Here is a 14379-nt window from a genome sequence, read left to right on the forward strand (position 1 = left end):
TAGTTGTTCCCCTTGCTCTGCAAGGGCTGTGGCTTTTGTGGCGCGATGGGTAACGATGCTTCGTGGGTGTCAGTTGTTGATGTGTGCAGAGGGTCCCTGGTTCAAGCCCAGGTTGGGGCGAGGAGGGATGGAAGTTAAACTGTTACATTGGTGCCGTCACCCGGATCACTGGTTGCTGCGGAAAAGGAGGAGGTCAAAAGGGGGGTGAGTGTAACCGATGTGAAATGGCTAGCTAGTTAGCGTTGGTGTGCGCTAATAGCGTTTCAATCAGTGACGTCACTCGCTCTGAGACCTGAAGTAGGGTTTCAGTTGTTGATGTGTGCAGATGGTCCCTGGTTCAAGCCCAGGTTGGGGTGAGGAGAGGGACGGAAGCTAAACTGTTACACCAGGACCATAGGCCTACTGGTAAAATACACATGAGGGGGTACTTCAGGGGTACTCCGGGCAGAGCTAAATTCAGTTGGTGGTACAATAACTAAAAAAAGGTTGGGAACCACTGTCGTAGAGGACTGATGCAACAACCACACAATGGCTAATGTGCCCTTTGGTGTCTAACGGGGTCGCTGAGAAAGACAATATTATTGTGAGGTTTTAGTGAAAAGACAAACAAATGAAGAAAGAAAGAAATGTAACAGTTAACGCTAAACTATGTTTGACATCTTGTCATCTTGTGGTTCTTTGCACAACTTTGACTTACAACTCCGATTTCCCCGCTTCTATTTGGTCGTTTTAGACCTCATCCAGTGATCTATTGTTCATACACAATGGTATTTACACACTGCTTGTAATTTTGATTAACCAGTCTTTGAAAGTCTATACTCAGAATGTTTTCCGGTACCAATTCTCTCTTGTGACTCTGACATCATAGGTATAGCATCCTTGCCTTGTTTAATCATCTCTGTGTCAACTATGCTGAATCACTGGCTGGCTCTTTTGATTAGTAGACATTTTGACCTATCGTCCTCAACATAGCCCTCAAAGCTAACCTCCTTTTCCATTTCAATGTCATTTCTCAACTTCACTGGATTTACCATTGTTTTTTGGCCAATCATGCCTCATGCCTGTCTTCCTTTATCCCCACTTATTTCAGGAGGCGATATGTTCCTAGATATTCACTGTTATGTCTGCTTCGGCCAATAGTTGGCCTACACCCATATCATTGTATTGCCAGTTTCGACCAGATGAGAGAAAATGGGCTCTCCTTCTGCAGTACCTTGTGGTTACAGGAGTTCAGCGTTCTTTTATAAAATCCCTAACAGTGACAAATGATGTCAACCAGATGCTTAGCTATTCTTTGTCTCTGATGGTCATTCAGAGGATCCCTCCCGCTCCAGTTGAGCTATAAACCTACTTCCCAGTCCTGCTGGATTTATCTGCATCTAAACACATTGTCAGAGGGCCTCTTCCTCTAACCATGACATTTAAACAGAGTGGAGAGGAGGAGAGGCCCATTGGGTTTGGAGACAGAGGAGTTGACTCGTATGTTGAGCATTCATCTCAGCCCCAGTTGAAAAGTCACGCAGGTCCCTAATACAAAGTTCATTTGGGATCTTTCTTCATTCTGTCAGATCAATTGTCTTTTTCACTGGGTTTGAAAAGAGCTTGGTAGATAATACGTCACGGAACCCACAGGATGCTGTGGAACACCACAAGAGCCTGGTTTTCATTCTAGAACCCATTCCAGTCCACTCTGCTCTGACCAACAGGGTGGGAAGGGAACTCTCTCCCTGCTGCCTGCTCTGAGGCAAAGGGGAGAGAGGGAGGCTGACAAAAAGGCTGGCTGTACTTGTTTGGTTTCCACACTCTATTGGCCTCCATCTCCTGCTGCACCAGCCTTAGTTTAAGCTGATGGCAGTTTAGCAGAAGGCCTATGGGACCGCAGGGTGCCAACGAAAAGGCTGATGCACTAGCGGTTAGCTTCAACTGGCTAACCAGACAGCAGCAGCTGTAGTTGTCAATTAAAGCCCAGGCAGATACCAGAGGACTGTCTCAAGGGGGAGACCTTATCCTTTATGTCTATGTTGAAACTTGAAAATATTCTCGGCTTTATGTTTAACATTTTCACATCCACCTGTCTTCAGTGAGTTATTGGTGGGTATTTACTACCATAGACACCAGTAAACACACGTACAAACACATTAAGACAGAAATGCATGTTCCCAATTGCACAGTCATACCATTGACCGCCTGTGTCTCGCAGAGTTGCCTCCCCACCCGCTACATCTGGGAATGACTGAGAGTGGATGTACAGACTGGTATTAATAGCCCAGTGCTAACACATGTACCAGGGGAGTCAGACAGGACAGCACACTAGCAGATGCTGCTGTTGTCCCAGACTTGCCCCCTCCCTCTGCTGCTCCTGTCAGTTCCAACCTGGCTGACTGGAGTCTCTCTGGGGATGAGAGGTGGAGACGGCTGGGGATGGGGGGGAGGAGCGGTGCGGACGGCTGCCTAGAGATGGTGATGCCATGGGGACCTGCCTGCCTGGTCTTTCTCATTGCTGACATTGACAATCAGCTCAAATAGACAATGCCCTGTGAGCATTCACACACAGTCAGTATCATATTCAGTTTGTGTTGGATTTACAATCTCTTTGTGCACGAGCATTGATTGCGTTATTTTACTTACACCCAAAGTCTAACCTTCAAATAGCACTCAACTTCCTCTTTGTGTAGATACCACTGAACATACTTGATCAGCGTTAGATAGAACAGAACGTACAAGGCATGGCCTGACTCAGGATTTCATCGCATAATGTATTTTGCTTTTGGACAACTAGGCAGACTGAATAGACAGAGTGCATTCAGTATGCTAGGGCTGTGTCCCACAATCAGCCCAACGCATCACCGGGGGCACACTGCCTGCCCTCCAGGACATCTACAGCACCTGGAGTCACGGTCAGGCCAAGAGGATCATGAAGGACCTCAGCCACCCGAGCTACGGCCTGTTCACCCCGCTACCATCTAGAAGGCCGGAGACAGTGCATCAAAGCTGCGACCGAGAGACTGAAAAACAGCTTCTATCTCCAGGCCATCAGACTGTTAAACAGTCACCACCAGCAGGCCTCCGCCCAGTACCCTGCCCTGAACATAGTCACTGTTACTAGCCGGCTACCATCCTGTACTCTACCCTGCACCTTAGAGACTGCTGCCCTATGTACATAGTCATTGAACACTGGTCACTTTAATAATGTTTACATACTGTTTTACCCACTTCATATGTATATACTGTATTCTAGTCCAGGCTCATCCTATATAACTACTGCTGTACACACCTTTTCTATTCATATACTGTCCATACTGTCTATACACACCACCATATACATATTTATTTTTATTCTGGACTCTGACATTGCTCTTTCTAATATTTTCTGTATTTCTTCATTTCTTAATTTTGGGGATTTGTGTGTATTGTTGTGTATCGTTAGATATCACTGCACTGTTGGAGCTAGGAACACAAACATTTCACTACACCTGCGATAGCCTCTGATAAATATGTGTATGCGACCAATCAAATGTGATTTGATTTGATATGGCACCATGTTCCCTATAGTGCACTACTCTGTACCAGAGCTCTCTTCAAAGGAAGTGCACTATAAAGGGAATAGGGTGCCATTTGGGATTGCACCCTATGCCACAGTTCATCACAGATGTACTGCCCAATGAAAATGTTCACATACTGAGCAAAAGCAATAGTTCAAAGAAACATAGTCAAGTCGCTTTTTTCTTTGTCACTTCTTCCGATATTTTCCTGCCTTTCTAAAATAGTCTGAGGGGTCAGGGTCATTTTATTTGGAATGCCAGAAAGCATCCGCTCTGACACGCTTCAACGCTATGCGAGGGCAGAGGGGAATGCAGGACAGTCAGTCGTTGAAAGATGTACACACTCTTTAACAAATTCACTTCTTTGTGAAGATTGTCTTCCTGCTAATTATTCCAGGTTTGTTCTGTGGGTGGACGGTATTACACATTGTTATGTACAGTTGAGGTTTGGCCTGTCAGTCTCCAAGTTTGTCTGTGTTTTAGGAGCATAGAGTTCTACATTCACACAGAGCTACTGTAGCTCCTTGTTCAGGCTCATCCCTTGCATGCTCGACAGAAGATTACTGTTGTGGTCTCTCTCATGTGTATAGTGTATTTTAAAGAGCGTGCTAATTCCACTGTCTTGGGAAAGAGACCACAGACGACATATCCACCGTAGACAGAAATAAGGTTGGAACTCTGCCCAGACTTTATGTACTGTAGAGGCAGTGCCATCAGAACGTTCACTGGTTCCATCTGAAACCCTCAAGTAAAGGGCACACAAAAGTTTCCAATTGTTCATTCCCCCCACAAATAAATAGTGTTAAACATTTTTTACATGCAGCGCTGATAAGTGAGTTATTTGTAAATCCCAAAACTTGGGGTATTTTTTCCCCTTGTCAGCCTCTACGCCCGCAACAACGCAGCTGCAGGAAGAAATTGAGGGTGAGATTGCATTTTGAGTTGGAGAATTGTATGTTCTTTATTTTTAGCTGTCACTGCTTAACTGCCTGCCTCTCTGGCCGATGGACCACAGTGCGGTGGTAGGGAGAGGCCAGGCCTCAGTGTGAGACTGTGAGCAGGATTGGTGGTTACTTCTCTGGACTCTGGGACCACAGGGCCTTGTTGCTCGGGTTCAAATCCTGGGCTGGGCAGGAGACAACACATCTCCTGCCACTGCCGTTAATCTATGAGCACTGGTCATGGATTAAGGGCCATTTCTGTGGATCACTAAGGCATTTCTGGCTCGGATACTAAGGCTGTGATCTGTAATCCATTGGGTCTATTATAGCCAAAAGAGAGACTGTGTGTGTGTGTGTGTGTGTGTGTGTGTGTGTGTGTGTGTGTGTGTGCTTCACTAGTGTGGCCTGTCTGCTCTGGCCTGACTTGCCGAGGTTTTGTGTCATAACCTCTATGTAGAGAGAAATGCATTTCTTGGATTCACACTAATTGCTGGTTACTGCTTTGACTTCTGCCCCATGTTTTTATCCATTTCAGCTCTTGATACTGAGTATACTGTGTTAGAGTGTCTTAAGAGAAGAGGAACTCAATGTCTTTTCTGTAGTCTGTTCATTTTCTGTATTTCTATATTTCTGTATCAGTTGTATGAACAGAAGTGGACTCACAACGTCCTACACTAGACTGAAACAATCGCCTTGTACTGTATGTTGTTCTGTTATGTAATCCTGTCAGTCCAAGATGATTTGTCTAGTGTCTCTTTATAGATGATAGACCCCTGGATAGATGATATTAGTATTTTTAGTCCTTTCCATGTCCTGCTTAGTTTCATGTCACACCCATTCCATTCCATCCTATAGGTCTTCAAGGCATACCTGCTCCTCATGGACCTAAATATAGTAGGCCTAAACTTTGGCCTGTACAAAACACTGGATATCCTGTCAGTGCTGAATCTGTCCTGTAATCTGCTGAAACTCTATCTCTCAGACTTACAGTAAGAGCATCTTAAAGAAAACTTATCCCAGGCCATGAAGTAGTCTGTTTTCCCAAGGGTAGCTCTTCACTGTGTCTGTCCACTCCTGAATAGATCAGCTTTGTGTGCTGCCTGTGATATTTCAGGTAGAACTTTGAGAAGAATGTTTCCAATAATACCATTTTTTGTTGTTGCTTTATATTGCTTTAAAGGAAAGAGACAAGACAGTTTCAGTCAGTAAGTGTGTTATCCTAGCTGACCACATGTTTTGTTCCACTTCTCCATCTTGACACAGTCCTTGGGCGCTGCAGTACAGCCAAAAACAAACACGAGTGGCTGAACAGATCAAAGCTGCTCCCCTCCATAATGTCTTTTCCAGTTAGCAACCTCCCTTTGCCCTTTCTCCATGTTTAATTAAGTTACAGTAATTCAAGGGGAGGAAATGGAACCACATCAGAGCCGGGACAAATCACAATTTTAATTTCCAAAACAGTTAGTATTGGGATTTTCACATTGGTTGTTTTTCTTCAGCGGGTAGTGGGTACCGCTCTCGATGCAGCTAGTTTGTGGCGCATATTTGACAAACTAGAACAATGATACTTTTCTCTCTGCCTTGTGTTGTCTGTCTCTGTATAGGCCTACTACACCTGAAAATTAAACGCTGCTGGGTCAACAACAGGAGGAAAATTGATTCCTTCTCAAACGGTTCATTTACCCTCTATAGCACACTCAGGCAGCCTAGACAGCCTAGAGCAGCTCAGACTCAGACACCCTAGACAGCCTAGAGCAGCTCAGACTCAGGCAGCCTAGACAGCCTAGAGCAGCTCAGACTCAGACAGCCTAGAGCAGCTCAGACTCAGACAGCCTAGACAGCCTAGAGCAGCTCAGACTCAGACAGCCTAGAGCAGCATAGACTCAGACAGCCTAGACAGCCTAGAGCAGCACAGACTCAGACAGCCTAGAGCAGCTCAGACTCAGACAGCCTAGACAGCCTAGAGAAGCTCAGACTCAGACAGCCTAGACAGCCTAGAGCAGCACAGACTCAGACAGCCTAGACAGCCTAGAGCAGCTCAGACAGCCTAGACAGCTTAGAGCAGCACAGACAGCTTAGATCAGCACAGACTCAGACAGCCTAGAGTAGCTCAGACAGCCGAGACAGCTTAGAGCAGCACAGACAGCTTAGAGCAGCACAGACTCAGACAGCCTAGACAGTCTAGAGCAGCACAGACTCAGACAGCATAGACAGCCTAGAGCAGCTCAGACAGCCGAGACAGCTTAGAGCAGCACAGACAGCTTAGAGCAGCACAGACTCAGACAGCCTAGACAGCCTAGAGCAGCTCAGACTCAGACAGCCTAGACAGCCTAGAGCAGCTCAGACTCAGACAGCCTAGACAGCTTAGAGCAGCTCAGACTCAGACAGCCTAGACAGCTTAGAGCAGCTCAGACTCAGACAGCCTAGACAGCTTAGAGCAGCTCAGACTCAGACAGTCTAGAGCAGCTCAGACTCAGACAGTCTAGAGCAGCTCAGACTCAGACAGCCTAAAGCAGCTCAGACTCAGACTCCCTAGACAACCTAGAGCAGCACAGACCCAGACTCCCTAGACAGTCTAGAGCAGCACAGACTCAGACTCCCTAGACAGCCTAGAGCAGCACAGACTCAGACTCCCTAGACAGTCTAGAGCAGCACAGACTCAGACTCCCTAGACAGCCTAAAGCAGCACAGACTAAGACTCCCTAGACAGTCTAGAGCAGCTCAGACTCAGACTCCCTAGACAGCCTAGAGCAGCTCAGACTCAGACATGTTAGCTCTGGACGGCTACATCCATCCAGCCTTTGTACAGAGTTCAAACGTTCATCTGGGCAGTTGGAGGGAAACCGAGCACCATGGTTTGTCCATGGACAGCCAAGTTGGGTGCTATTGGCTGGCGTTAACGTTGGCCAAATCAAGGGGTTTGTCATTTGATGTTTTCCCATGTTGCCTCATAGTGGACATACATGCAACAGTTTGATACTAGCCTTGCGTTATTTAGTTGTATATGCTGTAGCTAGGTAATCTATAATAGCTATGCTGTATAATAACTTTAGCTGTATGAAGCGGGAATTATTAATAATGCAACCTCTCTCTTTATCTCCTATCTAGCTTGATGACTGTGCCCTCCAGCTCTCCCAAAATGGGAGCTACCTGGACTTGGAGTCTACCCTGGCAGAACAGAGAGATGAACTGGAGGGCTTTCAGGAGGGAGGGTAAGGCCTTTCATAACGCTCTGTCTCAACAACCTATTTCAATAGCTGATCATGCCCTTATATGTCCATTACATGAGGTCTTTCCAAAATAAGAAAACAAACGTATAATCTTAGAAATGATGTTCACTGAGGAATATGTACAGGATTGTAAAACTTGTACCGTCAGCACATTTATATTTGTATTGTACAGGTAACAAAAGGTAGGTCATATTCTCTACACTTTAAAAGATCAGTCTGGGATTGAGTCCAGAGGGGTGCTGTTTGAAGTTCAGGCTTGGGTTGAGTCCAGAGTGGTGCTGATTGAAGATCAGTCTGGGATTGAGTCCAGAGTGGTGCTGTTTGAAGATCAGGCTGGAATTGAGTCCAGAGTGGTGCTGATTGAAGTTCAGGCTTGGGTTGAGTCCAGAGTGGTGCTGATTGAAGTTCAGGCTTGGGTTGAGTCCAGAGTGGTGCTGTTTGAAGATCAGGCTGGAATTGAGTCCAGAGTGGTGCTGATTGAAGATCAGGCTGGAATTGAGTCCAGAGTGGTGCTGATTGAAGATCAGGCTGGAATTGAGTCCAGAGTGGTGCTGATTGAAGATCAGGCTTGGGTTGAGTCCAGAGTGGTTCTGATTGAAGATCAGGCTGGAATTGAGTCCAGAGTGGTGCTGATTGAAGATCAGGCTGGAATTGAGTCCAGAGTGGTGCTGATTGAAGTTCAGGCTTGGGTTGAGTCCAGAGTGGTTCTGATTGAAGATCAGGCTGTGTAGAGTCCAAAGTGGTTCTGATTGAAGGCACAACTGGCACTACCTTGCAGGTGCATGCATAACAAGCCAAGCTACAGTGGTCTAAGTAAGAATACCTTTTCATGTTCCTTTCTGGGGTTTCAATGAGCTGTTATGAACCATAAATACAACTATGTATTACTCAAGACTGGCTTGAAGTCTGTTCTACAGCAGTGCTGTACTGTAGTTAATACTAAGAGAGAGAGAGAGAGAGAGAGAGAGAGAGAGAGAGAGAGAGAGAGAGAGAGAGAGAGAGAGAGAGAGAGAGAGAGAGAGAGAGAGAGAGAGAGAGAGAGAGAGAGGAGAGAGATCAGAGGTATTCCTCCAGCTGTAACTAGCAGGTCAATACAATGTCATCATTGTTTTGAGGAAGAGAAGAGAAAGAAAAAAAGGTATTTCAATCCCTTGCTTGGGGGATATGTATTCATTTCCTGCTCCCCATATTCCCCCAGTCTAATTTGATTTTATTACAGTGATGAGGATCACAATGACACCCATTCTGGTTCAGGTTGAATGACTGAAATAATCCCTTTTCCTGGCCTCCCCCAGTTTTAGCCAATTGAGCTGTCCCGCCCTTAAGCTGCTCTCTGTAGGTGGGGTGGGTGGAGTGGGTTGGGGGGGGGGGGGGGGGGGGGGGGGGGGGGCTTGGGGGGGTTTGAAGAGTTAAGATGACAGGCTTTACTTCACCTAGAGCCCAGCGCTCTCTAGTCTAGGGAATAAGGCCAATCCTGTGATTCAACTATAAGGGATTTCAACAGTAATACCAAAAGCCTTATGATTCTTTTGTCAGTCAATGGAGCCTGTTTCAGACGCAGACGAAACACTTCCTGAAATTTCTCTCACACATTTTCTGACGTCTAAGGTGGTTTGATACAGTATCAGCCGAGTGTCAACAGCTATTGGTGCAGAACCTTCCATTTGTCATTCCTTCAGAGGGTTCTCAGTGACATCTGGATGGACATCTTGTCATTGCTTCAGAGGGTTCTCAGTGATGTCTGGATGGACATCTTGTCATTCCTTCAGAGGGTTCTCAGTGACATCTGGATGGACATCTTGTCATTCCTTCAGAGGGTTCTCAGTGATGTCTGGGTGGACATCTTGTCATTCCTTCAGAGGGTTCTCAGTGATGTCTGGATGGACATCTTGTCATTCCTTCAGAGGGTTCTCAGTGATGTCTGGATGGACATCTTGTCATTCCTTCAGAGGGTTCTCAGTGATGTCTGGATGGACATCTTGTCATTCCTTCAGAGGGTTCTCAGTGATGTCTGGGTGGACATCTTGTCATTCCTTCAGAGGGTTCTCAGTGATGTCTGGGTGGACATCTTGTCATTCCTTCAGAGGGTTCTCAGTGATGTCTGGATGGACATCTTGTCATTCCTTCAGAGGGTTCTCAGTGATGTCTGGATGGACATCTTGTCATTCCTTCAGAGGGTTCTCAGTGATGTCTGGGTGGACATCTTGTCATTCCTTCAGAGGGTTCTCAGTGATGTCTGGGTGGACATCTTGTCATTGCTTCAGAGGGTTCTCAGTGATGTCTGGATGGACATCTTGTCATTCCTTCAGAGGGTTCTCAGTGATGTCTGGGTGGACATCTTGTCATTCCTTCAGAGGGTTCTCAGTGATGTCTGGGTGGACATCTTGTCATTGCTTCAGAGGGTTCTCAGTGATGTCTGGATGGACATCTTGTCATTCCTTCAGAGGGTTCTCAGTGATGTCTGGGTGGACATCTTGTCATTCCTTCAGAGGGTTCTCAGTGATGTCTGGGTGGACATCTTGTCATTCCTTCAGAGGGTTCTCAGTGATGTCTGGGTGGACATCTTGTCATTCCTTCAGAGGGTTCTCAGTGACATCTGGATGGACATCTTGTCATTCCTTCAGAGGGTTCTCAGTGATGTCTGGATGGACATCTTGTCATTCCTTCAGAGGGTTCTCAGTGATGTCTGGATGGACATCTTGTCATTCCTTCAGAGGGTTCTCAGTGATGTCTGGGTGGAAATCTTGTCATTCCTTCAGAGAGTTCTCAGTGATGTCTGGGTGGACATCTTGTCATTCCTTCAGAGGGTTCTCAGTGATGTCTGGATGGACATCTTGTCATTCCTTCAGAGGGTTCTCAGTGATGTCTGGATGGACATCTTGTCATTCCTTCAGAGGGTTCTCAGTGATGTCTGGGTGGAAATCTTGTCATTCCTTCAGAGGGTTCTCAGTGATGTCTGGGTGGAAATCTTGTCATTCCTTCAGAGGGTTCTCAGTGATGTCTGGATGGACATCTTGTCATTCCTTCAGAGGGTTCTCAGTGATGTCTGGATGGACATCTTGAAGGCCCTGGATGTGGGTGCCAACACTTATCAAAATGGCAAAGGAGGGATGTTATCGGTTGGTTGTTTTTCAACCCTACAAATGTCACTTAAAATACCTGGCTGACATCCCAAATGGCACCCTATTCCTTATGTAGTACACTACATTTGACCTGAGTCTTAGTTGTGAATAGGGTGCCATTTGGGATGCATCCCTGGTCTCTCTGTTTGGCAGATGGAGAGAGCAGTGATGACAACTGAACAACTCAAGCCGGTTGTACACTACACAATTTTGGCCCAGATTTGGCCCAGATTTGGCCGTCCCAGTCAACTTTTGGAGATCGGAGACAAAATCCCCTACTCGGGAGGCGCGGCCGTCACGATGCTTGTTTCATGTGAGCGGATCAGAGACGCAATCTGAGGGCTACCAATCTTGTCTTTGAGCAGTCCCAGACGTCCCGTTGATTTTGTTGGCACACAGCCTACATCATCATTAATCATCATAAATACATCACACAATACATGAATACATCATTACTCTAATATTACATCACAACAAAAGACAACTACAGTCTACATCATCAATAACACAATACATCATATAATACATTATTACATCATTACTCTATTATTACTTCACAACAAAAGACAACTACAGCCTACATCATCACTAACACAATACATCACACAATACATTATTACTCTATTATTACATCACAACAAAACACAACTACAGCTTTCATCATCAATAACACAATACATCACATAATACATTATTACATCATTACTCTATTATTACATCACAACAAAACACAACTACAGCTTTCATCATCAATAACACAATACATCACATAATACATTATTACATCATTACTCTATTATTACATCACAACAAAACACAACTACAGCTTTCATCATCAATAACACAATACATCACATAATACATTATTACATCATTACTCTATTATTACTTCACAACAAAACACAACTACAGCCTACATCATCACTAACACAATACATCACACAATACATTATTACATCATTACTCTTATTACTTCACAACAAAACACAACTACAGGTTTCATCATCAATAACACAATACATCACACAATACATTATTACATCATTACTCTATTATTACTTCAAAACACAACTACAGCTTTCATCATCAATAACACAATACATCACATAATACATTATTACATCATTACTCTATTATTACGTCACAACAAAACACAACTACAGCTTTCATCATCAATAACACAATACATCACACAATACATTATTACTCTATTATTACATCACAACAAAACACAACTACAGCTTTCATCATCAATAACGCAATACATCACATAATACATGATTACATCATTACTCTATTATTACGTCACAACAAATCACAACTACAGCTTTCATCATCAATAACACAATACATCACATAATACATTATTACATCATTACTCTATTATTACTTCACAACAAAAGACAACTACAGCCTACATCATCACTAACACAATACATCACACAATACATTATTACTCTATTATTACATCACAACAAAACACAACTACAGCTTTCATCATCAATAACACAATACATTATTACATCATTACTCTATTATTACATCACAACAAAACACAACTACAGCTTTCATCATCAATAACACAATACATCACATAATACATTATTACATCATTACTCTATTATTACTTCACAACAAAACACAACTACAGCTTTCATCATCAATAACACAATACATCACACAATACATTATTATATCATTACTCTATTATTACGTCACAACAAAACACAACTACAGCTTTCATCATCAATAACACTAAACATCACATAATACATTATTACATTATTACTCTATTATTACATCACAACAAAACACAACTACAGTCTACATCATCAATAACGCAATACATCACATAATACATTATTACATCATTACTCTATTATTACATCACAACAAATCACAACTACAGCTTTCATCATCAATAACGCAATACATCACATAATACATTATTACATCATTACTCTATTATTACGTCACAACAAATCACAACTACAGCTTTCATCATCAATAACACAATACATCACATAATACATTATTACATCATTACTCTATTATTACTTCACAACAAAAGACAACTACAGCCTACATCATCACTAACACAATACATCACACAATACATTATTACTCTATTATTACATCACAACAAAACACAACTACAGCTTTCATCATCAATAACACAATACATTATTACATCATGACTCTATTATTACATCACAACAAAACACAACTACAGCTTTCATCATCAATAACACAATACATCACATAATACATTATTACATCATTACTCTATTATTATGTCACAACAAAACACAACTACAGCTTTCATCATCAATAACACAATACATCACATAATACATTATTACATCATTACTCTATTATTACATCACAACAAAACACAACTACAGCTTTCATCATCAATAACACAATACATCACATAATACATTATTACATCATTACTCTATTATTACTTCACAACAAAACACAACTACAGCCTACATCATCACTAACACAATACATCACACAATACATTATTACATCATTACTCTTATTACTTCACAACAAAACACAACTACAGCTTTCATCATCAATAACACAATACATCACACAATACATTATTACATCATTACTCTATTATTACTTCACAACAAAACACAACTACAGCTTTCATCATCAATAACACAATACATCACACAATACATTATTACTCTATAATTACATCACAACAAAACACAACTACAGCTTTCACATCAATAACGCAATACATCACATAATACATTATTACATCATTACTCTATTATTACATCACAACAAAACACAACTACAGCTTTCATCATCAATAACACAATACATCACATAATACATTATTACATCATTACTCTATTATTACTTCACAACAAAACACAACTACAGCTTTCATCATCAATAACACAATACATCACACAATACATTATTATATCATTACTCTATTATTACGTCACAACAAAACACAACTACAGCTTTCATCATCAATAACACTAAACATCACATAATACATTATTACATTATTACTCTATTATTACATCACAACAAAACACAACTACAGTCTACATCATCAATAACGCAATACATCACATAATACATTATTACATCATTACTCTATTATTACATCACAACAAATCACAACTACAGTCTACATCATCAATAACGCAATACATCACATAATACATTATTACATCATTACTCTATTATTACGTCACAACAAATCACAACTACAGCTTTCATCATATATAACGCAATACATCACATAATACATTATTACATCATTACTCTATTATTACGTCACAACAAAACACAACTACAGCTTTCATCATCAATAACACTAAACATCACATAATACATTATTACATCATTACTCTATTATTACGTCACAACAAATCACAACTACAGCTTTCATCATATATAACACAATACATCACATAATACATTATTACATCATTACTCTATTATTACGTCACAACAAAACACAACTACAGCTTTCATCAACATTAAAACCTGTTGGGGACCC

At 42.3% G+C, this 14379-nt stretch overlaps 1 protein-coding gene across 3 annotated transcripts in view; it reads left to right on the top strand.

Annotated features, from left to right (window-relative positions):
• Positions 1 to 14379, top strand: part of LOC106574139 (FH1/FH2 domain-containing protein 3) — a 273559-nt gene that overhangs the window by 2599 nt on the left and 256581 nt on the right. For all 3 annotated transcript variants that reach the window (XM_082959703.1, XM_082959705.1, XM_082959707.1), the window contains exon 2: positions 7592 to 7695. In XM_082959703.1, coding sequence (XP_082815829.1) covers positions 7592 to 7695 — 104 coding nt within the window. The remainder of the gene's footprint in view (positions 1 to 7591; positions 7696 to 14379) is intronic.

Source organism: Salmo salar, chromosome 02 (assembly GCF_965601325.2).
Source record: "Salmo salar chromosome 02, fSalSal1, whole genome shotgun sequence".
NCBI lineage: Eukaryota > Metazoa > Chordata > Actinopteri > Salmoniformes > Salmonidae > Salmo > Salmo salar.